This window comes from Acanthochromis polyacanthus, chromosome 21 (assembly GCF_021347895.1).
Source record: "Acanthochromis polyacanthus isolate Apoly-LR-REF ecotype Palm Island chromosome 21, KAUST_Apoly_ChrSc, whole genome shotgun sequence".
In the NCBI taxonomy this organism is placed as follows: domain Eukaryota; kingdom Metazoa; phylum Chordata; class Actinopteri; family Pomacentridae; genus Acanthochromis; species Acanthochromis polyacanthus.
Genome location: NC_067133.1, coordinates 342,870 through 370,099, shown reverse-complemented (window position 1 = coordinate 370,099; position 27,230 = coordinate 342,870). Strand labels below are relative to the sequence as shown.

Below are 27,230 nucleotides of genomic sequence, written 5' to 3'. Positions count from 1 at the left end.
GTCTTCTCCAAATGGCATGTTTCAGCTCCTTCCACATATGTTCAATGGGATTCAGATCTGGGCTCATAGAAGGCCACTTTAGAATAGTCCAACGCTTTTCTCTCAGCCATTCTTGGGTGTTTTTGGCTGTGTGTTTTGGATCGTTGTCCTGTTGGAAGACCCATGACCTGCGACTGAGACCAAGCTTTCTGACACTAGGCAGCACATTTCTCTCCAGAATGCCTTGATAGTCTTCAGATTTCATCGTACCTTGCACACTTTCAAGACACCCTGTGCCAGATGCAGCAAAGCAGCCCCAAAACATTACTGAGCCTCCTCCATGTTTCACCGTAGGGACAGTGTTCTTTTCTTCGTATGCTTGGTTTTTGAGTCTATGAACATAGAGTTGATGTGCCTTACCAAAAAGCTCCAGTTTGGTCTCATCTGTCCAAAGGACATTCTCCCAGAAGCTTTGTGGCTTGTCAACATACATTTTTGCAAATTCCAGTCTCGCTTTTTTATGAGTTTTTGTCAGCAGTGGTGTCCTCCTTGGTCGTCTCCCATGAAGTCCACTTTGGCTCAAACAACGACGAATGGTGCGATCTGACACTGATGTACCTTGGCCTTGGAGTTCACCTTTAATTTCTTTGGAGGTTGCTCTGGGCTCTTTGGATACAATTCGAACGATCCGTCTCTTCAATTTGTCATCAATTTTCCTCTTGCGGCCACGTCCAGGGAGGTTGGCTACTGTCCCGTGGGTCTTGAACTTCTGAATAATATGAGCCACTGCTGTCACAGGAACTTCAAGCTGTTTAGAGATGGTCTTATAGCCTTTACCTTTAAGATGTTTGTCTATCATTTTTTTTCGGATGTCCTGGGACAATTCTCTCCTTCGCTTTCTGTTGTCCATGTTCAGTGTGGTACACACCTTTTCACCAAACAGCAGGGTGACTACTTGTCTCCCTTTAAATAGGCAGACTGACTGATTATGAGTTTGGAAACACCTGTGATGTCAATTAAATGACACACCTGAGTTAATCATGTCACTCTGGTCAAATAGTTTTCAATCTTTTATAGAGGTACCATCATTTTTGTCCAGGCCTGTTTCATTAGTTTGTTTTTTTAAATAATTATGTTAATCAACAATTCAAAAGTAATGGCTGATTTTGATTATTTAATTTTCAATAAATTTTTATTTATTGTTACTTTTGTGTGTTTCAAGTGATTTCAGTGAGAATTGTGGGTTTTTCCTTCTTTAACTGAGGGGTACCAACAATTTTGTCCACGTGTGTACATGTCAAACATCCAGATGAAGTCAAGGTTTCACAGCAGAACGTTGCATTATGACAAGACGATCGATGTTATTCACTTCACCTGTCAGTGGTCATCCATCTGCTATCTATACAACGTTTAATCCTCATTAAGGTCGTGGGGGAGCTGGAGTCTATTCCAGCTGATTTAGGGTGAAGGCAGAGACACCCTGGACAGGCCACCAGTCTATCAGAGGGCTACATATACAGACAATCACAATCAAACAATCACACTCACATTCACACCTACAGACAATTTGGAATCACCAATTAACCTCAGCATGTTTTTCTGCTGTGGGAGGAAGCCGAAGAACCCAGAGAAAATGCAAAGGGAGAACATGCAAACTCGATCCTGCAGAGGGCAGCATGAACTCAGATTTCCAGCTTGTTTAGTCCATCTTCAAGCTCACATTCACTCACAGCAGAACCAGAAGGCCTCTGATGCTGCAGCAGTTTATCAGTTTGTCAGACATGAAGCAGGCTTTAAATGCAAATACACTCAAAGAAAGAACTGACATGTCTTTAAAAGTTATTGTGTTCATTGCTTCCATGGTCTGTCACAAAAACTGGTGATGACTCACTTTATCTTCTCAAAGCTGCTAGAAACCACCAGATGGGAGTATTTTCTCACTTTTCTGACTCCTGTTAGGCTGAGTGTGGTCTGTCTGCAGAGCAGGAGGCTGAACTCTCAGGACAGACCCACGTTAAACAAAACTACCACTGACCATTCTGTTGCTCAGCTTTGTTGAAACTGTGTAAAATAAAATATAGTTTGGAGAGTTTCTCAGATATATCGATGTCATGTCTACTCACACATGTTAAAGTCTGTCACTGTGTGTTTCTCAGGAGGGAGTGAGATCAGAGAGTCACAAGACTAATTAACTTTTTGAGTGTGTAGAGGAGAGAGTGTTGTTGCTTTTATTGACTTATTATTGTGTTAAATAAATATATCTGCCTCTAAAGTCTTCTGTGTGTTTTGCCTCTTTCCAGCCTGTCAAACTGTCCTGTTTGAGATCTAAAAACTGCAGAGGCCAAAGCAGATGATTCCATTATGTTTTTACATTTTATGGTGACATAAGTATGATAATTACACAGTTTTATGCAATTTTATTTATATTGCGCCAGTTACAGGTCAAATTGTCTAAAGATGCTTTACAGAACCCATATGCCTGAACCCAGAGAGTAAGCCCTAAGGTGACAGTAGCAAGAAAAAACTCCCTGTTAAGGGGAAGAAACCTTGAGCAGATCCCGGCTCTTTGTGTGGGGGGATGGGTTGAGAGGGACAGAAGAGGTAGAGAGTTACAGACAATACACGCGTGGACAAAATTGTTGGTACCCCTCAGTTAAAGAAGGAAAAACCCACAATTCTCACTGAAATCACTTGAAACTCACAAAAGTAACAATAAATAAAAATTTATTGAAAATTAAATAATCAAAATCAGCCATCAATTTTGAATTGTTGGTTAACATAATTATTTAAAAAAACAAACTAATGAAACAGGCCTGGACAAAAATGATGGTACCCATAACTTAATATTTTGTTGCACAACCTTTTGAGGCAATCACTGCAATTAAACGATTTCTGTATTTGTCAATGAGCGTTCTGCAGCCGTCAACAGGTATTTTGGCCCACTCCTCATGAGCAAACAGCTCCAGTTGTCTCAGGTTTGATGGGTGTCTTCTCCAAATGGCATGTTTCAGCTCCTTCCACATATGTTCAATGGGATTCAGATCTGGGCTCATAGAAGGCCACTTTAGAATAGTCCAACGCTTTTCTCTCAGCCATTCTTGGGTGTTTTTGGCTGTGTGTTTTGGATGGTTGTCCTGTTGGAAGACCCATGACCTGCGACTGAGACCAAGCTTTCTGACACTAGGCAGCACATTTCTCTCCAGAATGCCTTGATAGTCTTCAGATTTCATCGTACCTTGCACACTTTCAAGACACCCTGTGCCAGATGCAGCAAAGCAGCCCCAAAACATTACTGAGCCTCCTCCATGTTTCACCGTAGGGACAGTGTTCTTTTCTTCGTATGCTTGGTTTTTGAGTCTATGAACATAGAGTTGATGTGCCTTACCAAAAAGCTCCAGTTTGGTCTCATCTGTCCAAAGGACATTCTCCCAGAAGCTTTGTGGCTTGTCAGCATGCATTTTTGCAAATTCCAGTCTGGCTTTTTTATGAGTTTTTTTCCAGCAGTGGTGTCCTCCTTGGTCGTCTCCCATGAAGTCCACTTTGGCTGAAATAACGACGAATGGTGCGATCTGACACTGATGTACCTTGGCCTTGGAGTTCACCTTTAATTTCTTTGGAGGTTGCTCTGGGCTCTTTGGATACAATTCGAACGATCCGTCTCTTCAATTTGTCATCAATTTTCCTCTTGCGGCCACGTCCAGGGAGGTTGGCTACTGTCCCGTGTGTCTTGAACTTCTGAATAATATGAGCCACTGTTGTCACAGGAACTTCAAGTTGTTTAGAGATGGTCTTATAGCCTTTACCTTTAAGATGTTTGTCTATAATTTTTTTTCGGATGTCCTGGGACAATTCTCTCCTTCGCTTTCTGTTGTCCATGTTCAGTGTGGTACACACCTTTTCACCAAACAGCAGGGTGACTACTTGTCTCCCTTTAAATAGGCAGACTGACTGATTATGAGTTTGGAAACACCTGTGATGTCAATTAAATGACACACCTGAGTTAATCATGTCACTCTGGTCAAATAGTTTTCAATCTTTTATAGAGGTACCATCATTTTTGTCCAGGCCTGTTTCATTAGTTTGTTTTTTTAAATAATTATGTTAATCAACAATTCAAAAGTAATGGCTGTTTTTGATTATTTAATTTTCAATAAATTTTTATTTATTGTTACTTTTGTGAGTTTCAAGTGATTTCAGTGAGAATTGTGGGTTTTTCCTTCTTTAACTGAGGGGTACCAACAATTTTGTCCACGTGTGTATGTCCACATGCAACCAAGTTATCATTATTATTGTAATAAATAGTCTTTTGGGTGGAATCAACCTTTCAAATTGAACATGAAGTAGTACTGTCTGTGGAATACTCCTTGAATAAATCTTTTGAATTATAAGTATATTTTGAGTGAAATCATCTTTTTGTCTCTGTTGCGTGGAGGAGTGCAGCGGTGGAAAAATGACGGATTCTTGATCCATGCTCATGCTTCAGCATTTATCCATTTATTTATTTTTAACAGAGAGCTGTTGTGCCGCGCACATTGTTCAACATTCACAAAAAATGCTCAGAGTGCCTTCTGGGTAAAGTAGGCATAACGTCAGTAACAAACAAATGACACTCAACTGTGTAACTACTGCCTCCTGGTGGACATAAGTAAGGGCGCACATAATGTTTATCACTTAACACCCCCACTCGTTCATTACTTATTGAGTATTATACTTGTACATACATAGTAGGAAAAATAGAACAACAAAATATGCTCTTTCAGACCTTCAATACAAAATGAAAAATATAGGCTTACATAACTCGGATCCCCCTTTTGTTCACTCTTGTGTTCCAAACAGGTATTGTGCAAACTTCTTGAGTTGCAACTTAGTGGCTGGTTTAGTCATAATATCAGCAATCATGCGGTCAGTGGGACAATATTCTAAACTGATCTCACCACTATTCACAGTTTCTCGCACAAAGTGATACTTGATATCAATATGTTTGCATCTTTGACGATTAACGGGATTCCTGGCTAGAGCTATGGCCCCCTGGTTATCATCAAAAACTTTGGTTTGTGCATAGTGAGATTTATCTATCCCCTTGAGTAGCTGTTGTAGATACATACATTCCTGTATGGCTGATGCTAAAGCCATGTATTCCGACTCGCAGGTAGATAATGCCACGGTAGGTTGTTTTCGACTTTTCCATGAAATGAGAGAGCTCCTCTCACTCATGCTGACACAATACCCAGTGGTACTACGTCTGTCTGTGGCGTCTGAAGCCCAGTCAGCATCACTGTGTACTATTAGACCAAGATCATTTTTGTGATCCTTTTTGAAACATAAACCACGGTCAGTTGTACACCTAAGATATCTGAAGACGTGTTTAACAGTGTTCCAATGCTCTTCACTTGGGTCAGCGAGATGCTGAGAAAGCTTACTGACCACAAAACTTAAGTCAGGTCTAGTGCACGTAGCTAAATAGACTAAACTTCCCACTGCTTCTCGATAGATTTTTGAGTCGGATAGCTTTTCAGCACTGTTCGAAAACTCAAGTTTAGACTCGCATGGAGTTTCTCTAGGTTTACAGTCTTTCATCCCGAATCTAGAGAGTATTTTGTTCGCATATCTTTCTTGTGTCATTGTGACTTGACCCTCTGATTGACTAAAATCTATCCCTAGAAAATAATTCAACCGTCCTAGGTCTTTCATCTTAAACCTCTCTGTAAGCATCCTTTTGACACATTTTACAACCTCTTCATTATTTCCGGCAATTATCAGATCATCCACCCATACAATCACAATCACTTTTTCATTTTGATTTTCCTTTGTGTATTGGCAGTTGTCAGCAGGATTCTGTTTAAATCCATTTTCAGTTAGGTAGGCATGTAACAGAGCATTCCAGTTCCTGCCTGATTGTTTAAGACCATACAGGGATTTCTGTAATTTCCAAACCAGTTTCTCTCCTGTGCTTGATTCTGCATAACCTTCAGGTTGTTCTAAATATATGTCACAGTCAATTTTCGCATTTAGGTAAGCACATTTCACATCCATCTGGTGTAGAATTAAATCTTCATGTGCTGCCTTCTGCAATACAACCCTTACAGTCGTCATGTCGGCAGTTGGTGAGAATGTCTCTTCGTAGTCAATGCCCTGCTTTTGGCTATACCCTTTTGCAACAAATCTGGCCTTATATTTCTCGGATCCATCAGCATCGCTTTTTAACGCGTAGACCCACCTACCCCCCACTGTCGTTTTGCCTGGTGGTAACTGGGTAAGTTTGAAGACCTCGTTCTCTTTAAGTGACTGCATTTCATCATTCATTGCTTCAATCCATTGTTGTGACTGAGTTGATCTGACAGCATCCTGGTAATTTTGCGGTATATCACAAACAGCTCTATAACAAGAGTCTACACATGTTACCAGTCTGTCTGACTTATCATCAGTGTCATAGTCTTGTAAGCGCATAGGCTTTTTCTTAACTCTTAGTGGGTATCTTCTGGTTTCAGCCTCAATGTTTGACTGTTGTCCACATTCGATCTCAGAAATATCACCTTGAACTACATTTTGACCAATTTCATTTTTCACTCCGTCATCATTTCCTTCAGAGTCATAGACCCTTTGATGTACCTCGCTGTCCTGACATTCAATATATGACTCATGTGTTTGTGTTTCTTTTTCTTTAGCTGTCTTGGTTGTGAATTTCACTAACCTGAATTTTTTAACCTTCTCTGAGTCTGGAAAATACACAAGATAAGCTGGACTATTCTTGTCGTAGCCTACGAATAGACCCTGTTCACATCTTGGATCTAATTTGCCTTTCTCTTGTGTGTAAGCGAAACACATTGACCCAAACTTTTGAAGTTTAGACATATCTGGTTTCTTGCCTGTAAGCATCTCATAAGGGTTTTTTTTAGTGCGTCTACTGTAGCACCTGTTTCTTACATAGGCAGCTGTCTGTACAGCATGGTTCCATAGTCTGTCTGGTAGCTTGCTGTCCAATAACATGCACCGCCCCATCTCATAGAGTGTTCGCCAACCCCTTTCTGATGTTCCATTTTGATGAGGCGAATATGGACAAGATGTTTCATGTTTGATCCCATTTTTGTTTAGCAGTGTTTTGAATTCTGAGCTTGTGTACTCTGAACCATTATCTGAACGAATACATAAGACTTTTCCGTAGGGTGCTGAATCTGCCAAAAATCTCTCTGTGGCCTTTACGGCATCGGATTTGGATTTGAGAAAATACACTGTCATTGTCCCTGAAAAGTCGTCTGTAAAAGACATAGCATACCTGTGGCCTTCTATGCTAGGGGTTTTCATTGGGCCGGCTAGATCAGTATGGACCAGCTGTAAAGGCCCTGTCGCTTTGCTGTCTGCCTCCCTATTTCTTGTCTGTGTAAATTTCCCTTTTGTGCATATTTCACATAGCTGTGTTGGTCTGACTGTACTACCTTTAATCTCCATGCCTTTTACCACACCCAGTAGCTTTTGCACATCTTCATAATTACAGTGCCCTAAAATCTCATGCCACGCTTGCAGGTCGTGGCACACACTGCATTTATCAACATTTTTCTCAACGGTTGGCAAATAAAACAAGTTACCATTCTGATAGAAATCAAACCTGATGCCTCTTTTCCCAATCATGTGACTGTCCTCCTTTTTGAAAGTCACTGTCGCTCCTCCATTCGTCGCTCGTGCAACTGAGAAAATGTCGTGTGGGTATGTCGGCATATACAGAGCATCCTGGAGCTGAGCTCTGTGTTCTTGTCCATTGCTGTCTAGTAGGTAGATCAATGCCGTCCCTCTGCGTTGGGCCATGCCACTGCATTTTGTCCCATCCGCCAGCTCGATTGAGTGGGTGTCCGGCTGAAATGTGGTGTCAAAGTCCTTGAATTTTGTTAGGTCATTTATAATGTGAGATGTCGCGCCAGCGTCCACCATTATTCCTTTCTTCTTTACTTTAGCTGGTGGCCTATCGTTGCTTGTCTGCTTGGTCATGAAGCACAGATCCACGTGGTCAGTGTTTTCTTTAGCTTCTGCAACTTTCCTGGCTCCATCTCCTTTTCCTTTCTTTCTGCATAGGGCCTCGGCGTGCGTATTACTTCGGCAGTGATTGCACCACACTTTTTGAGTACACTTTGTTCTGATGTGTCCTTTTTCTCCGCACTTGTAACACACTAGAGCAGCTTCCCCTTCTTTCCTGTGTGTCTTAGTGCTTTGTTTAGCTTGTTTGGTGCTAGTTTTCATCACGCTGTCTGCCGATCCCGACGTCCTCATCTTCTCTGATTCTTCAAAGACTCTCAGTCTCCTCTTGAAATCTTTGAATGTCACATCATCTTCGTTCTGTGAGACATGAACCGCTAGTGGTCTGAATGAGTCTGGCAGTCCATTCAAAACAGTTGCTACAAGCAGCCCATCACTCATATTTTCTCCTGCATCACGTAGAGCTGAAATAATATTTTCCGCTCTAATCATGTAGTCAGTGACAGTTTCACTTCCTTCCATTCGTATGGTGGTCAATGATGTGTACAAGTTTAAAATCCTGGGCTTGCTTTTGCCAGAGTAATGCTCTCTTAATATTGTTAGGGCTTTCCTCCCATCCTCAGCAGCTTCATGCCTTATTAGTGACAGGCTTTTATCATCTAGTGCGTTCACTAATTGTGCATAACAGTCTGCATTCTTTGCTGGGTCTGTAGCTACTTCAGCTTCGTTGGTGGGCACATTCAAAATGGTGTCCTTGAGCTTCAGGACATGTAAACGGCTAAGGAATCTGGTCTCCCACAGATCGTATTTTTCTTCTAATCCATCAAATATAATCTGTTGGGGTAGTGTTCCCCCTCCAGCCATTTTGCCACCTTATTTTTGAGTCCACCGTTTCCAAACCTTGTGCTGTTCAGCTTGTAGAACACCCGCCTTTTCTTTCTCGGGTCCTTCTCTGCGCCGTTAGCATTAGCTTCAAGTAGCCTCTTAGTTTTACCACTCTTCTTGCTCCTTTCCAAGCTGTCACGCTGGGCCCATAACCTGTTGCATGGAGGAGTGCAGCGGTGGAAAAATGACGGATTCTTGATCCATGCTCATGCTTCAGCATTTATCCATTTATTTATTTTTAACAGAGAGCTGTTGTGCCGCGCACATTCACAAAAAATGCTCAGAGTGCCTTCTGGGTAAAGTAGGCATAACGTCAGTAACAAACAAATGACACTCAACTGTGTAACTACTGCCTCCTGGTGGACATAATAAGTAAGGGCGCACATAATGTTTATCACTTAACAGTCTCAGTTGTGTTTTCTGTCTACCTTTTTGTCGTTTTATTTCTTGCTTCTGTAAAAATGCTTATTTCATTCAGTTCCAGATGACAAAATGTTTTGTTCTTTTGTAGACACTCTGTGATCTGTAAGTTGTAATGTGTAAATGATAAACTGAGGCATAATGTTGTTGAAACTGAACTTATTTTTCTTCAGAATTTCAAGTTGTTAAATGTTTTGTAAAAAGATAATTCCTTAAATGTGAACATTTTTAGAAGTTTTGCACTAAAACAAAGGAAACAAATTTGTGGTTGTCATTATGATTTTACTGGTTCGGACCACTTGAAATGAAATTGAGTTTCTCTGAGTGTCCCTGATCTCTGAGCTGGATGCTTCTGATCTGTGGTTGTTGTCACAGCAACTGTCCTAGTCTCCATCATGTCCACTGTGGGATGCTGCTGCTGAACTTCCTCCAGCCCACTGCTTCCAGCTGCCATTTCCACCAGTGTACTCTGCATCGCCCTCACTATATTTAATATGCTCATCTACTTACTGTTTGAATTTTACCGGTTATATCTGTAGAGTATTTAATGCCAGAGCCGTACACCATAACAGTAAACTATGAATCAATTTTAATATTAGCTTGTACTTTGTATGTAACATCTATTTTATCATGCATGTATATGTCACAGTAGAGATGGTAATTCAGTAGAATTAGCAATTCTCCTAGTAGAGATGCCAATCACAATCTCTTCTAGGACAATTGCCAATTCTACTGAATTGCCATCTCTACTGTGACATATACAACTGTGTGTTATATGTTCCTTGTTCCCCACCCCCCTCTTCTCCCATCCCTCCACCTTTCTACCCCTCTACCCCTCGGCCTCTCTCTCCCTCTACCTCTTCTGTCTGTTGCACACTTAACTGACGACATAAGTCAGTGTGTCTTTTGATGGGTTTATTTCTGAAACATAACAACACAAAACATAAATGCCGTGCTGTGGATCTGGGCCGTCTGTCTGCTTTTTCATGGTGCAGCAGAGCCTGCTTATTCTACACCGCAGCTTGCTGAGGTTCCCATGAGAGCACCTCCTTCTTGTGGCGGACTGTATGAATTGCATCTAAAGCAAATCTAAATGTGTGGCTCAGTAGTAATGTACATTAATAGAAAAGACAAGAAAATAATTTTAAAAAAGGAAACTGAAGATGAATAGCACAATATTATTACCAATTAAATACATTTTGAAGGGGTGGCCTATTTTACATCAGTATTTTCATATCCCCACATGTCCCTCTCAGCCCGTCCGGCCAGCAGACAGATGGATCTCCTACATAAAGAGCCGGGTTCTGCTCAAGGTTCCTTCCCTGTTAAAAGGGTGTTTTTGTTGCCACTGTCACCTTAGGGCTGCTCTGGGGTTCAGGCATGTGGGTTCTGTAAAATGTCTTGAGACAATTTGACTGTAATTGGTGCTATATAAATAAAATTTTATTGAACTGAAAATGGGCTGAATGTGGCCCCTGAACTAAGATGAGTTTGACACCCTGATCTAAATATTTCATCCTTTTATGCTTCTGTGTGTCCACATTTCTGAGCATTTTTCTCGTCTCTCTGAATGCATGTCAGTCACTTCATGCCTCAAAACAGACAAATATGCAAAACTTTAACATACTGACAGATGTTAACATCCTTCAAGGAAATCTATTTGCATTTCTGACGGTTTCTACAAAGTTTTCGGCTGCAGGTGTGGTCCCAGAGGTGCAGAGAAAGAGAAGTGGCTCTCTAGAAACGACATGTTTAGAAACAGCAGGAAACTGAAAACCTGCAGAGCTCAACTGATAACAGAAGTTTATGCTTCGCTGAATTCACATGCAGCTTATTTTAGAGGCTCTTTTTAAGCCTGCATTGTGGTTCAAATTTCAGAAGAAAATGTTAGCGTAAATATTATTTATTAAGCATCATATCTGTGGAACTACTGATAAAAGCAAAGACATGCTCATGCATTTAATTCTAATGTGCTATTTGGAAATTACTGAAATTCCACTTGAATTAAACTAAAAATGTTTTGCAATCATAATGTGAAAGAAAAATATTTTTTTAAATAAGTATGAAATATATTTTTACTTCATCTTGTACTGGACAAAACCATTTATTTTCACAATTAAACAGCAGATTATTGATTATTCACACGTTTTGAGATCCATCCGTCCGTCCTTTATTGTTTCTTCATCTGAAAAAGAAAACATAAAAACAGTTAAAATCTATTTTTTATATTCAGTTGTTGAATGCAGATTGTTTAATTCATCACTTTCACAAGTTAGAGAAATGACCAGAACTGATCTCTCTTCTTATTCAGGTCTGGCCAGTAGATTTATATATGAGGATTAAAAGCATATAAACTGTCTGACTGAATAAATGGTTTTAATAACATTCTTGAGGAAGGAGCCTAAAACAGTTCATTCATATACAGTGACTGTTTAGTATGTGTAATGTCGTATTTGTGCATCTAAACAGACAAAATCAGCATATTTTCTGTGGTTTTAGACACTAAAAAATATTCTAAATTTCAAATTTATTAAAAAAAAACAGGTTCATTGTATTCAGATAAAACAGTTTTATAATTATTTAAGATGTTTTGTTATTTTTTGGCATTTTTTTTGGTAATTTAATAGAGCAAAATTAGTGTTCTTATTTACAAAGTTTTCAAGATTATGTCTGTTGGGAATTTTTCACTGTAAGAAGCCAAAAAAAAAAATACACATTTATGGGCATTTAGAGTTTATCCATTTGCTTGTTTGTGAAGTTGAGGATAAATGATCAAAATTAGAGAAAAACTATGCAAAGAATATTTTTTTACCCTTATGTGTAATATTTTTATTGTTTAGATAATAGGAATTTGTTCTACAACTTTTCATTTTGTTTTTCCTTTCATATACTCTTTTTTTTTTTGCCTTTTGCATGCATCTGGTTCCAGAGCTCATACAGATTTTATACGTTAATGAAGCTGAAAAACAGAAAAAGCCTATGTGTTTACCTTGACCAGGCTGAATATCATGTTATAGAAGAGAGAGAATATGAAGAGGAAAATGAAGCAGGAGGATGTGAACCAGAGGCTGCTGAGCTCATCCTCATCAGTGGATCCCTCTGTGGAGCTCAGAAACTCCAAAGGAATGTCTGAGGAAGGTACAGTATATGTGGTTAGATGAGTTGTGTGCATGTGTTCAAAGATCCATCCATCCATCCTCTATACACCGCTTTATCCTCACTAGGGTCGCGGGGGGTGCTGGAGTCTATCCCAGCTGACTCAGGCGAAGGCAGGAGACACCCTGGACAGGTCGCCAGTCTGTCGCAGGGCTACATATACAGACACACAATCACACCTACGGACAATTTAGAGTAACCAATTAACCTCAGCATATTTTTGGACTGTGGGAGGAAGCCGGAGTGCCCGGAGAAAACCCACACATGCACAGGGAGAACATGCAAACTCCATGCAGAAAGATCCCTGGCCCACCCCGGGATTTCAACCGGGGATCTTCTTGCTGTAAGGCGAAAGTGCTAACCAGTACGACACTGTGCAGCCCGTGTTCAAAGATGTTTCATATAATTAATTTTTCTTCTCTTTTATGAATTAAATGTTGACAGAAAGGTTTTGTGTGTCCTGCAAAGAGTCCGTTTGTGTTCGTTGTGTTTCATTCATGCACACACATATGACAACAGAGTCTCCATGCAACATTTATTGAAAACACTCAGCACATATATCGAGCTGCTCCACAAAACGACAAAGACAGATTGAAACACAGCATGATGACAAAGAAAACACAGATGTTGGTCATTCTAGAGCTGGGGGACATTTAGACTTCAAATTTTTTGAAAAATTAACCTTCTCTTTAACAATTTTCTGCTACATATTCATCAATACTAGGTAATAAACTCATCAATGGCACCATTTTTCTTCCATGTTTATTTTGTTGTTTGCTAACCCTACTCTAATAACAGTAACAGGGTTGCTAATCCATGCTAATGTGATCTTTTTCTCAGCAGTAGAAGCTAGATATTTAGCTAGCTGTTACTGCTGACCAAGAGGACAAACTGACTGATGGAAAACAGTCCAAAGAATGAGTCTGATCCTGATAATATGAGGTAGAGTGAGACATTCAATCAAGGCTGATAATGTTCTGAAAATATGAAAAATAGAAGAGAGGACATAGCTTTGCTATTCTTTCGGAAAACTGTTAGATGATGTTAATTCCGGTGTTTCATGTGATTAATTGTTTTCTTCTACTTCTACCGGATAAAAAGGTTATGCTAACATGTTGTTGTGGGAAACACGTTCTATGCATGATAATTATTATTTAAAATATTATGTTGTTTAAAAAAATGTTTTCCCACAATTACAAGAGACTTTAATTAAATTTCAATGTAGTCATCAAGGGGGTGGAACAAGAGAAAATGGCATTTTAGGGGAATCTCCGGACTTATTTGGTATTTTAAAAAATATTTTCAAACATTCTTTTCTCCTAGTTATTTTATGTTTTAATATTTTGTACATGGATTATTTTAAATTTGACGGGTGGGATGTAAAATGTCCTCCAATTCTGGAATGACTCTTAACACCAATTCACCACATCACAGACTGCACAAGTTTTCATGGGACAAAATTCACACAGAGACAAAATCACACATGAACAAACACCACATCTGAAGCTAAATCTACACCGTTTAACACTCAATGGCATTACCCATGTCCTTGGACACTCCATGAGGTTTCACTTTGTCTTTTCTGCCAGCAGGCCAGACGTGGCATTTGATCATGTAGCCATCGTTCCACTTCTTCTTGGTGGTGGCGTACAGACTTGTCACTGAGTAGCCGTTTTTAGTCTTCTGTGGGGGGAAGTTGATGCCATTGGTATAGATTCCGGTGGTTTGTCCGTTGTCTTCTGTCCAGGTGATGTAGTAATCCTGCAGCATGGAGCTGGAGACCAGACACACCAGAGTGACTTCTTGGTTGATGTCCTGCTCTGGAAGGATGTGAACTGTCACTTTTGGCTCTGTCCCATCTGAAAGAGATGTTCAGTTTATCAGGGATGCTTTCGGTCAACTCTGAGCATCACAGTGTAGCTACAGCTCTAGTTTGACTGACAGAAGTTATCATCCAACAAATCACTCCTTTGTTGACGCACCTTTATATTTAATGTGTATGTTGACTACAGGTTAGTGCTTCATCGTTCGTTCTTTTTCATTCAGTTACATACCTCCTTTGTGGACAGTCAGATCTTCGATTACTGGCGTCATATCTTTTGTTTTGGCAGAACATCTCACTTTGCTGACTCCGGCCCAGGCAGTCAAAGTAAGAGTCAGTTTGCTGCTTTTTCTCTTTGCCTGGCTGTCGCTTGTAATGTTTTCTGTCGCAGGCTGTCCGTCAATCTGCCAAGTGATTGTAGTTTTTGATAGCACGTCGCTGTCCTCTCCGGTAACCACACACTCCAACACTGCCTGGTTGTTGCTGAAAATGTCTTTTGGACTCGGAGGGTTGAGTGTCACTGTGATGGGAGCTACATGAGGGAAAGAGACGACATTTTAACATTTGCGATCAGAAAAACACAAGAATATGATAGTATTTAGTAATAATCATATTAGCACGTTACCTTTTGAGATTGTCTTTGTATAAGTCAATCCATCGTGAGTCACCTCACATGTGTAAACAGCGTTACTGTCCCAATCTGCTTTGGTGACTTTTAGGACACTGACAGTTGAATATACGTCTCCAGTTTTTTTGGATTTCCCATCCATGAAGCCAGTTTCAGACACCCCATTCTTTTTCCAACTGACTGAAAGTGTTTCAGAGGAAAGCTTCTCAATGGTGCACACCAGGGCCTGTTTGTCTTCACTCGGCACTGATAGCAAAGTCACCTCTGGAGAGAACACGCCTGAACCCGTGGAGGGAAAATAAGACAAAAAAAATCTACTTTATATTATATTTTGATGTTAACTTTATTCTGTGTGAGACACATTTGAAACTAAAAGGAAATTTTCTCAAAATAAATACTACTTACGTTTGACTGTCACAGATCTGTTGCCTTCAGGGTGATTCACAGAACATTTATAAGCCGAAGAATCAGACTCTGATACTGTGATCACACTGACTCCTGTATATGTGTTGTTGTTACTGGGATATGAAATATACTGGTGAGAGTCCAGTTTGGTCCCGCTGGCACTAGTCCACATGAAAGTGGCACTTTTTGGGTAGAAGCCGTACGCAAGACAGCCGAGAGTGACTTCATTTTCAGTCGCAGATTTACAGGAAACCAAAGGGAACACATCTGGCAATGTAGGTGTTGCTGTGAAAGAACAATAATTTTAAAGTTGGAAAATTTCAAATCCATGAATATCTACACGACCAGTCAAAAGTCTAGGGTCACCTAGACAACTTCATGTTTTCCATGAAAACTCAAACTTTTATCCATGTGCTAACATAACTGTACAAGGGTTTTCTAATCATCAATGAGCCTTTCAACAGCATTAGCTAACACAATGTAGCATTAGAACACAGGAGTGATGGTTGCTGGAAATGTTCCTCTGTACCCCTATGGAGATATTCCATTAAAAATCAGACGTTTCCAGCTAGAACAGTCATTTACCACATTAACAATGTCTACACTGGATTTTTTTTTTAATTTAATGTTATCTTCACTGAATGAAAATATTTTGTTTCAAAATAAGGACATTTCTAAGTGACCCCAAACTTTTAAACAACAGTGAATAATTCAAAATGAAAAACATACAGATCATCAGCAGCTTTTCTAAAAGCTGATTGTAATTCATAACAAGAAAAACTAAACAGAATGCTTCATTCTCTCAACTTCACAATTTTAAATGGAAGATTTCCCAAGTTCTTTCAATAAATAAGGAATCTAAGAATAACATTACAAATTCAGAGGACACATTTTGTAAAACAACAGCTTCCTTCACTTCTTTGTGGAATTTAGACCTTTGAAATATTTGTGATGTGCTCCATTATCAGCTTTTATGTGAACATCTAATGCTTAGACTTATTTACAGTGCAGATAAAACCATAAAAAGAAACACAAAACCTGTTTGGGAAGATAAAGTTTGACCTTTGCTGCAACATTAAATGTACATTTGTTCTCTGTAGAGTTTGTCTGCCTGTGTCATTTAGGTAAAAATTGACTGTTTATCAAAGATATTATGTGTTTATGTGATATACATGATTGCTTGTTGATTGTGCTGTATTTTATATAAATGATGTACACACTACCAGTCTAAAGTTTGGACACAACTTCTCATTCAACGCTTTTTTATATTTATTTGGATTGTTTTCTGCATTGTAGATTAATACTGAAGATTCACACTTTTTTGCTTACAACACACATCCACATGTATTCTTTAATAGTTTTGATGTCTTCAGTATTAATCTACAATGCATTAAAAAAGTAAATAAAACCATTGAAAGAGAAGGTGTGTCCAAACTTTTGACTGGCAGTATATATTCAACCTAACATTTAATATTAACTATCAAAATAATAGGATGTAATATATATTTAAATCGTGCACACAGACATGTGAACGCTCATTTTCTAGCCAGCAGCAATAAAATTAAGATCAAATTAAACATTCTGCATGAATGTTTGAGCAGGACTTTTTTAATTGCCAGAGAGCTCCATTAAAACATGAATACCATCAACAAACTAGTTTTAAAATAATAAAAAAAAGATGATAATGAAGTAGTCACAGGAAATATGATGTTTAAATGTGACTTACCTGAAGTTACTGTGACTTCAGTCCCACGACCCCAGTAGTCGAAATAAGCACAGTGTTTCATCTTCACTCACTGCCTCAACAAAAACCTGGAGCTCCTGGAAAACTCTTCAAAATCCTCATTAATGTGTGAAATCTGCAGAAATCCTGGGAATACAAACAATGTGCTGTCATCCTCTGAGCAGATCCTATTTATTGACTGGCATTCATTTCTTGAAATTAAGATTTCCTGGAGGACAACATTTACATCTGTGCACCAACAATGACTTTAAACTTGTAATAAATGAACTTCAAACAAGTAGAACTGAATGAACACAACAGTTACCTCATATTCCAACAAGAAATATTTTCTCTCATCATTTTTAAATCCAGTTTATGGACGAGTGTGAAGATTTTGGGTTTCAGGTTTTTGTACGGTGGTACATCACAGTGCCCCAGCCCACTATGACTAACCCTGGTACAAAAACTCTTCAACTCCAAACAAAACTCAAACAAATAAGAAACTGTTGAATAAAACAATTTTCACTACTGAACTACTCAACTGGGAAGATCTGCCATCAGTTTTTTTTTGATAATTTTGTGTTTTGAAAAATCTTTTGAAAAGTCATTTTTACAGCAAAAAAGTCACGATTTTGATGAGTCAAGCCTCTAAAATGGGACGATTCACTGTTTGAATAGGTCAAAAATAACAATAAACCAAATATCTTAACATTTATTAACTATTTTGTGGTGATTTATGAAGTAAATAATCTGCAACTTGTCACATATTCTGTAAATAACTAAAAAACACAAAAGTAAATGAAAGAATTTTAACAATTAATTGGTTGTTTCTGTCTCAGCTGGGAAGATCTGCTAAATTATTTTGATAATTTTGTGTTTTGAAGACTCATTTAAGTCATTTTTACGTCAAAAAAGACACAAATTTGATGAGTCAAGGTGCTAAAATGTGACAATTCACTGTTTTTACCTGTTAAAAATAACAGTAAATTAAATATCTTAACATTTATTCACAATATTGTAGCATTTTATGGAATAAATAATTTGCAACTTGTCATGTATTCTGTAATTAACTAAAAAACACAAGAGTGAATAAGACAGTTATTATGACTGATTGATGGTTTGTATCTCAGTTGTGAAATTGTGCCATCATAGTTGTCCTCAGTGTGTACGAAGAAAAGCAACTAAATAATAACTATAACTTTTTTAATCTCACACTTTCAAATGCAACTTTTAATAAGTTTTTGATAAATTATTTTCTTTTGATTATTTATGTTTATCTGAACACAAATAAGGAAAATATAAATGCTATCAGAAGTTCAAAAGACATACTTAGTAAAAGGTCAGCCTCCTTCACTGATTTAATTTAATCCTAAACAATAAAATATTTACTTATATAATGACCACATCCTACATTAAGGCTTGTGAATGAGTTTTTTCTGACACTCTGTTTCATCTGCTCTGTCAGTGTAGATTTCTATGAGATGCACGAGTTGATCTTCTCTACTATTAATAAACTCAAATTAAAATTGAAAAGAGAAATTAAAAGGCACAGCAAATATGATGTTTAAATGTGACTTACCTGAAGTTACTGTGACTTCAGTCCCACGACCCCAGTAGTCGAAAGCAGCACAGTGTTTCATCTTCACTCACTGCCTCAACAAAAACCTGGAGCTCCTGGAAAACTCTTCAAAATCCTCATTAATGTGTGAAATCTGCAGAAATCCTGGGAATACAAACAATGTGCTGTCATCCTCTGAGCAGATCCTATTTATTGACTGGCATTCATTTCTTGAAATTAAGATTTCCTGGAGGACAACATTTACATCTGTGCACCAACAGTGGCTTTAAACTTGTAATAAATGAACTTCAAACTAGTAGAACTGAATGAACACAACAGTTACCTCATATTCCAACAAGAAATATTTTCTCTCATCATTTTTAATCCAGTTTATGGATGAGTGTGAAGATTTTGGGTTTCAGGTTTTTGTACGGTGGTACATCACAGTGCCCCAGCCCACCCCACCCCACTATGACTAACCCTGGTACAAAAACTCTTCAACTCCAAACAAAACTCAAACAAATAAGAAACTGTTGAATAAAACAATTTTCACTACTGATTGATCATTTTATCTCAACTGTGAAGATCTGCCATCAGTCTACTCATTTTTTTGATAATTCTGTGTTTTGAAAAATCTTTTGAAAAGTCATTTTTACAGCAAAAAAGTCACGATTTTGATGAGTCAAGCCTCTAAAATGGGACGATTCACTGTTTGAATAGGTCAAAAATAACAATAGATCAAATATCTTAACATTTATTAACTATTTTGTGGTAATTTATGAAGTAAATAATCTGCAACTTGTCACATATTCTGTAAATAACTAAAAAACACAAAAGTGAATGAAACAAGTTTCACGATTGATTGGTTGTTTCTGTCTCAGCTGGGAAGATCTGCTTAATTATTTTGATAATTTTGTGTTTTGAAGACTCATTTAAGTCATTTTATAGCAAAAAATTTGATGAGTCAAGGTGCTAAAATGTGACGATTCGCTGTTTTTATAGTTCAAAAATAACAGTAAATGAAATATTTAACATTTATTGACAATATTGTAGCATTTTATGGAATAAATAATTTGCAACTTGTCACATATTCTATATAACTAAAAAATGCAAGCCTTAATAAAACAATTACGACTGATTGATGGTTTGTATCTCAGTTGTGAAATTGTGCCATCATAGTTGTCCTCAGTGGGTACGAAGAAAAGCAACTAAATAATAACTATAACTTTTTTAATCTCACACTTTCAAATGCAACTTTTAATAAGTTTTATGATAAATTATTGTGTTTTGATTATTTATGTTTATCTGAACACAAATAAGGAAAATATAAATACTATCAGAAGTTCAAAAGACATACTTAGTAAAAGGTCAGCCTCCTTCACTGATTTAATTTAATCCTAAACAATAAAATATTTACTTATATAATGACCACATCCTACATTAATGCTTGTGAATGAGTTTTTTCTGACGCTCTGTTTCATCTGCTCTGTCAGTGTAGATTTCTATAAGATGCACGAGTGGATCTTCTCTACTGTTAATAAGCCCAATTTAAAAAAGAGAAGTTAAAAGTGAAAGAGTGAAAGAGAAATTAAAAGTCACAGCAAATATGACGTTTAAATGTGACTTACCTGAAGTTACTGTGACTTCAGTCCCACGACCCCAGTAGTCGAAAGCATCACAGTGTTTCATCTTCACTCACTGCCTCAACAAAAACCTGGAGCTCCTGGAAAGCGCTTCAAAATCCTCATTAATGTGTGAAATCTGCAGAAATTCTGCTCATAAAAACACGTGTTGTCATGCTCTGAGCAGATGTTTTATTTTTATTCTTAGTCATTTGTTGAAGTTGAGTTTAGCTTCATGCTAACATGTTTATCTCTACTCTAGCTACGGCTTTGAACTGCTAATTAACTAACTTTTAACAATAAATCTGTTTGTTATAAAATGCAAACACAACACTTACCTCTTACTTCAGTGAGGAACACTTTCACCTGTGATTTTTTTAATCCTTAGAACAGAAGAGTGTTTTACAGGTTTTTGCATGGATGTTTTTCTCAGTGCAGCCCAGTCACCGCTCACTGTGTTTAACCCCAGCACAAAAACCAAACACTGCTGGCTGCACTGAGAAGTAAGCAGACTTATACTGTCATGAGCAGTAAGACTGAAACAAAACCTGAATTACATCCAACAATGATTTTTTAAGTTTGCACATTTTTGTGACCAACTAATTTGTCAATATATGTCATTACTGTACTAAGTTTTATGTTATTGTCATCTTTATATTTATTTTAATTTTATTTTAGAATTGGAAATTACTTCAAGATCTGTTCCTCATCTTTCTTTGCCATATCACTAAACAACTGGTGGCTGTCATTTTTGGATATATTTTAGTGGTAGGCAGCGATTATAATTTTTAATCGCGACTAATCACATGATTTTCTGCAATTAATCACATTGTTTGCATAAAAAGAAATAATAAACTTAAAAGTAGTGTATTGCACACTTTTTTGTAAAGTACTGCTATATGAACAAAAAATGCAATCACATTTGGTTTGCAAATACAATTAAGGTGCTTTTCAACAGCAGTCTTCCCTCCACACAGCAGCACATAACATATTTCTTGTAAATCTCAATCTAAACATAAATGTAATCAAATCAAATAAAACCAAAGCCATTTGTCACTACAAGGGCGTTAACGTTTTCTCTGGTTTGTTACAGATAAACAAGTTACCCTCAGAGTCCAGAGCCACAGTCATAATTTTATTGCGGGAACCTTCCTAGTAACATCAAATTAATATTTATACATCTGTACTATTTTTTTCTGAACAGGTACCAGCAGAAACATTTCTCGAACATTTTCCTCCTGTGACCCATAGTTTGTCTTTGGAAACATAAATTTGACTGATTTTAAAATGGTGTACCACAGGGACATCTGCAGTGTTTTGTGTTCAGCTCTGACTTCCTGTATCCTCGTGGCTTTCAAATGTTCTTAGACTTCTATGTTCTTCCATTTCTGTGTGGCCTCTGAGAGGATTTAACCAGCGAGGAAACAGTCGTCTTGGCAACAGCTACATAAATAGTAACAAAAGCTGAATGCTAACAAATCTTAGCATCTACTTTAGAGACAGATATGTAAGCAGCAGAGTTGTTACATACTGTTTAAAAAATAAAAAAAAAACTTGTAAGAAAATAAACACCAACACAAAAAGTGAAGTACTTTGTCAGTAAATTAAAAATATTTATTCATCCTTCTCATAATAAGGGAAAAAGTGTTCTTCATAATGACAAAGACCAAAAAATAGAATAAAAAAAATATAATCTAAGAAATTAGTATTGTCTTCTTTCATGTTCACATCTTCAGTGTGTTTTATCTTGTTGGTTGCTGAGTATTTACTGAAATTGCTGTTAAGTTGTAATCAATTGCATTTCCTTAATTGAGCAAAACATATTAAAATGCTCCTGGTTTAAGTCTTATGTTGACACTACTGATACTGCTGGTTGTTGAGTTTTTGTGCAGGTCTGCATGGTGATTTGTATCACTGTGCAATGTCGCACACAGTAATAAACAGCTGTGTCCTCAGACTGCAGGTTCTGTCCTGTTATTGTCACTGTTCCTGCAGACATGTCTCGGCTGTAGCTAAACTTGCTCCTCAAACTGGTATCGTAATTTAAGAAACCTCCACCCCACATATGGAAAATCCAGTCCATAGGTTTTTCTTCATACTTCCTGATCCAACTTATTGCATAGCTGTCATCAGCTACAGGATACCCAGACACACGACAGGTGATGGTCAGAGTCTGTCCAGGCTGCACAAGCATTAAGTCTGGCTGGATGAGATCAATACTGTTCACACCTGTGGAGACACAAATCAACATTATCTCCAGCATTCATCATATTACTGAGTGTTTGTAATGTGTTGATGAGTGTGAATCCAGTGAAAGCTCCTCACAGGATCCAGCAGCCAGCAGCAGAATCAGAGCTGCAGAGAACATGTTGATGTTGGAGCTCAACTGATGTGAGCTCTGGTTTCCTTTTATGTGAGCTTTATTTGCATATTGTTGAATAAACTGAAATGAGATCAGCTTTTGGTGTAAACTGTGTGCCCTCTTGAATGAACAAAAATACCTAAAAATTTCACTTTTTCATTCTGATTTCTAAACTTTATTTGCTGCCTAAGTTTTGAATAGACAGTACCGTGTCTAGAAGTTAGTGCACGTTGTAGAGTGCATGTCATAGTGTACACGTTGTAGTGTGTACTAACATAGCATTTCATCTCTCATGCCTGTTGCTTACACTGACAAAATGTGAGTTCTTTTGGAGTTTTCCCTATGAAGATGACAAAAATCACCAAAATTGTCACAATGAATCCAAGATGGCGGACCTCCTGGTGGGTTTAGGATATGGCTCCAGGAGGCTTTTCTGTGCATCCTGATATGCTACATATTCCTATAAAATTTTGTGGACGTAGGTTAAACATGCTGCAGGGGATTTTTGTTAAAAATGCTGCATGGGGCGCTATGGGACACGCAGGGTAGTGTAGTGAATAGAAAAGATACAAATGTTGTTCTTTCTATTTTGGTCACATTTCTTGAAATGCCTAATTAATAAACTTTTAGGACTGCTATGTTCAGTTTCATAGTCCAAATATGTCTTAAAACTTAAAAAAAATCAGCTCAGGTTAATTTAGAAAATAGGAATATTGCAGAATACATTTCAAGTTTGAATTTGGATATTTAATAGTCTGAAACAGGGGCTGCACAGTGGAGTAAGTGGTTAGCACTTTCGCCTTGCATCAAGAAGATCCCCGGTTCAAATCCCAGAGTGGTCCTGTGATCTTTCTGCATGGAGTTTGCATGTTCTCCCTGTGCATGTGTGGGTTTCCTCCGGGCACTCCGGCTTCCTCCCACAGTCCAAAAATATGCTGAGGTTAATTGGTTACTCTAAATTGTCCGTAGGTGTGATTGTTTGTCTGTATATGTTGCCCTGTGACAGACTGGTGACCTGTCCAGGGTGTCCCCTGCCTTCGCCCGAGTCAGCTGGGATAGACTCCAGCACCCCCCGCGATCCTAGTGAGGATAAAGCGGTGTATAGAGGATGGATAGTTTGAAACACAGTTTAGAAAAGAAAGAGATACAAACACAAAACTGATAATCTCTGCATTCATTCAAAAAGAGAAGGTAAGAACATGTGATTTAGTAGCTGAAAATAACTTGGACATAAACTTTCATAGATAAGAAGGGGCCCAGTATAAAAATAAACAAAATAATTGACGATGATATTTTGAGCTAAATTATTAGATGATGCCTTCTTTGATGCTTATATATTTGCCTTGTCATAGAGTCAGTGATAGAAAGAGAAAAGATTGATGCCTCACTGACTTCCTTCTAAAGTCCCTTTAACTTCATTTAGTCAATCCATCCATCCATTCTCTATACACCGCTTTATCCTCATTGTCCTGTGGAGCAATGTTCAGCTGTGGAAGAAATTGTATTGTGCGGGAGTTAACCCTCAAAATTAATATCTTAGGACAGGTGTATGCTAGAAACACCGGACTTGATTTTTTAAAAAAAAGTTCTTATTATGACATTGGAAACCACAAAATCACAAGATATATATCAAAAATGTGAGTTTTAAGAAAGTCCTGTGAACTGAACAGAGAGAGTCTTTCTGCAGCCCCTCAGGGGCAACAGGAGGTCCTTAAAATTTATGGCTCCTTATCTGATGGGAGAGACACAGAGAGGAGCCAGAGCAGAGATTCAAAAGAGGGGGTTTAGGTCCACAGAAGGTGTTGTGTGGACAACAAATACAAAGCATTCAGGCAGAAGTGAGAACATAGTCATTCAAATGGTGATTTTAGAAGGTGTGAAAGTTCTGTGAAACTACAGTTCTCTGCAGGAGATCTGGGTGTCCTTCCTGTGTAAGATTATAACCGAAATCCATGGGTCTTTGTTTGCCGAAAGGAGGTTTTCTTAACCAGGGTCAGATGTCATTATAACTGAATTTATAATGCTCTGGTGGATGGTGGGGATATCTCTGGTGCCATAAAAATCCACTTTGGAGCCCCTTGTGTGTTTTCTCAAGGTCCCCCCTCCAGAGAGAGCTTGTTTTTATATGAGGTGAGATTTCCTATGGAAAGTTTGGGGCCTCTTAATATGCACGTTCCCTACAGATGCATACACACATGACAAGATGTTTAGTTTTTCAACTTTCGGGAACATTTTCTCAGAAATTATCTTTATTGAAACAACACAATTTTTGAAAATTCAGTGCATTTGCAGCTTAGTTTCAGCAAAAATAAAGTTTTTAATGGGCTTCATCTCGAGTAATAATGTTGTTTTCTTTGGGTTTTTTTTTTTTTTTTTTTTTTTACAATTTTCATGTATTTTTCTCAGGGACAAATTCAAACATATATGTAAAAGAAAACACAAAAATATTAAAAATTACAATGAATGTAAAACAAACTATTTGATAGAAAACATGTAAGAAATACTTTGGCTGTTCAATATGAAGAAATGACAACTGCAGGTTTTTGTACAGCTGCTAACACAACTTCAGTCAGTCTTCGAGCACAATAATAAACAGCAGAATCCTCAGTCTTCAAACTGTTCATCTGCAGATACAGCTGCTGTACGTTGTTGTCTCTGGAGATGGTGAACCGACCTTGAACTGACTGAGAGTAGAATTTGTTACCACTGCCAATAGTTATCCAGGCGATCCACTCCAGTCCTTTTCCAGGAGCCTGTCTGTACCAATCATAATTATTCATGACTTTAAAAATAGACACCAAAGTAAAGTGAATACATACAATTCAAAATGCACAGAATATATCATGGTAAAGGTGAACTAACGAGAGCTCTTCTGTCCTAAAACACTGTATTCAAGTAGATCCAACAACACTATATATAAGGCTTCATAGTATTAGTTAATAATATTATTGCAAATTATGATAAGCAATGCCATTTTTATTGATAAATAAGCTGTTTCTTTCTTGAACAGTGAACTGATGGGAATTCATTCCTGGTCTGAGGGCTCCTCCTCTGGTGGCTTCATGTTACAAGTGTTCAGACACTGAGGGCTTTTTGTTCAGGTCTACTGATCATTTGTGTCACTGTGTCTATCTGGCACAGTAATACACGCTTTTAAGATTACTTCATCTGTGTGTGTGTGTGTGTGTGTGTGTGTGTGTGTGTGTGTGTGTGTGTGTGTGTTGGGGTTGGAGATGGGGCGGGGGGAGGGGACTGTTTTTAACATGTATAGCACTTTGTGCTGCATTTTAATTGTATGAAAAAGTGCTCTATAAATAAAGTTTGATTTGATTTGATTTGAATACACAGCAGAGTCTTCAGGCTGCATATTCTGTCCATTCAGAGTCACTGTTTTGCTGGAAGAATCAGTGGAAAGGCTGAATTTGCTTTTGAGTGAATCTTTGTAGTGTGTTGTAGATCCTGCCACCATTCTGTCTGGAACACGTCTGCTTTATATGATACTTAGATTTCACTCAGGTGTAATATTTTAAAACTGCAGTCATTGAAACAACCGACATTTGCAAACAACACATTTCTGCCGTTGCTGCAAACTGTTTTACAAACATCACATTTTGAAACCAAAATGTTGTTCAAATTAGTTCATATTTTTATGAGAAATGAAAATGATGAACATTGTTATTACTGTGAATGCTAATTAATTAATACTGAATATATAAATGTTTGTATAGAAAATTACCATTGTTAGAAACTAAATTTGAAATAATTATAATAAAAGGGGCCCATGCAGACTCCCGGGATCGTTGCTTTATTTAGGGCATATTAACAGAGTATTTATCATGCTTTCAAATCTTTAAGACACATTTTTGACACATATTCTGTTTAACAAATTAAAAAATATGAGTGAAGTCTTTTTGCTTGTTTAGTTTTTAACAGCAGCATTTATGTGTTCATCCAGTTATTTCCATATTTTCTGTACTACACCTACTGCTGCACACTGAAGTTAGTGTTCAGGATGATATAAATACCATAAAACTGAAGTTTGTTATAACTGTTTACAGGTTTTTGCAGGTTCATATCAGACTTTAAATACTGAATAAAATGAGAAATAGTGGCTTAGAAATGCAAACACATGACAAAATGTACAAACTATGGTATGTCATGCTTTCATGTATATGTTTGCTATATTCAATACATTTAACTTAATATGTGGTTGTCAGAAAGAAAAATCAAATAAAGCATCATCCAGTGTGGTTTATAATTAATATAATTATATTTGCATTCTATTTTTTTCTGCATGCATTCTTTACTTATTCTGAAGAAACACAAGACAAAATGATAAAAATTTGCACATAAATAAATTCACTGAGCTTTTCTTTCAGTGCACATAGAAATAACTTTACTGCCTGTTTTACTGCATCAACATGTCAATATTCTGTCCACATGTGTTTAGATTTTGATTGTTATATTATTATACTTTCTATAAAGATTAAAATCTTCTGGAAATTCACTAAATCTCTCATAGACAGACACTATAAAAGGTGACTTGTTTCTCTCATGTTGTTGTCACTAAACCTCACACTGCCGTCTCCATGGTGGTGATTAAAAGAGGAAGTAGTTTTTGTACCACTCTTCTATTTCTGTCTCTCACTGTGTGTCTTCGGGCACAGTAATACACTGCTGTGTCCTCAGTCCTCAGACTGTTCAT

The 27,230-nt window shown here is 37.7% G+C and overlaps 1 protein-coding gene and 1 gene segment (V, D, J or C); both read right to left on the bottom strand.

Moving 5' to 3' along the window:
• Positions 1 to 22,531, bottom strand: part of LOC127531723 (uncharacterized) — a 66,996-nt gene extending 44,465 nt beyond the window's left edge. The window contains exons 1-2 of the mRNA XM_051941559.1: positions 22,489 to 22,531; positions 22,094 to 22,392 (exon numbers count right to left, since the gene is read on the bottom strand). Of these exons, the coding sequence (XP_051797519.1) occupies positions 22,094 to 22,392; positions 22,489 to 22,531 (342 nt within the window). The remainder of the gene's footprint in view (positions 1 to 22,093; positions 22,393 to 22,488) is intronic.
• LOC110971725 (Ig heavy chain C region, membrane-bound form-like) lies at positions 10,150 to 18,891 on the bottom strand. The segment is given in 7 exon segments: positions 10,150 to 11,434; positions 12,239 to 12,378; positions 13,947 to 14,264; positions 14,460 to 14,759; positions 14,853 to 15,134; positions 15,261 to 15,545; positions 18,563 to 18,891. Coding segments are annotated over 7 exon segments (1,401 nt in total).
• Positions 22,532 to 27,230: the final 4,699 nt, after the last annotated feature.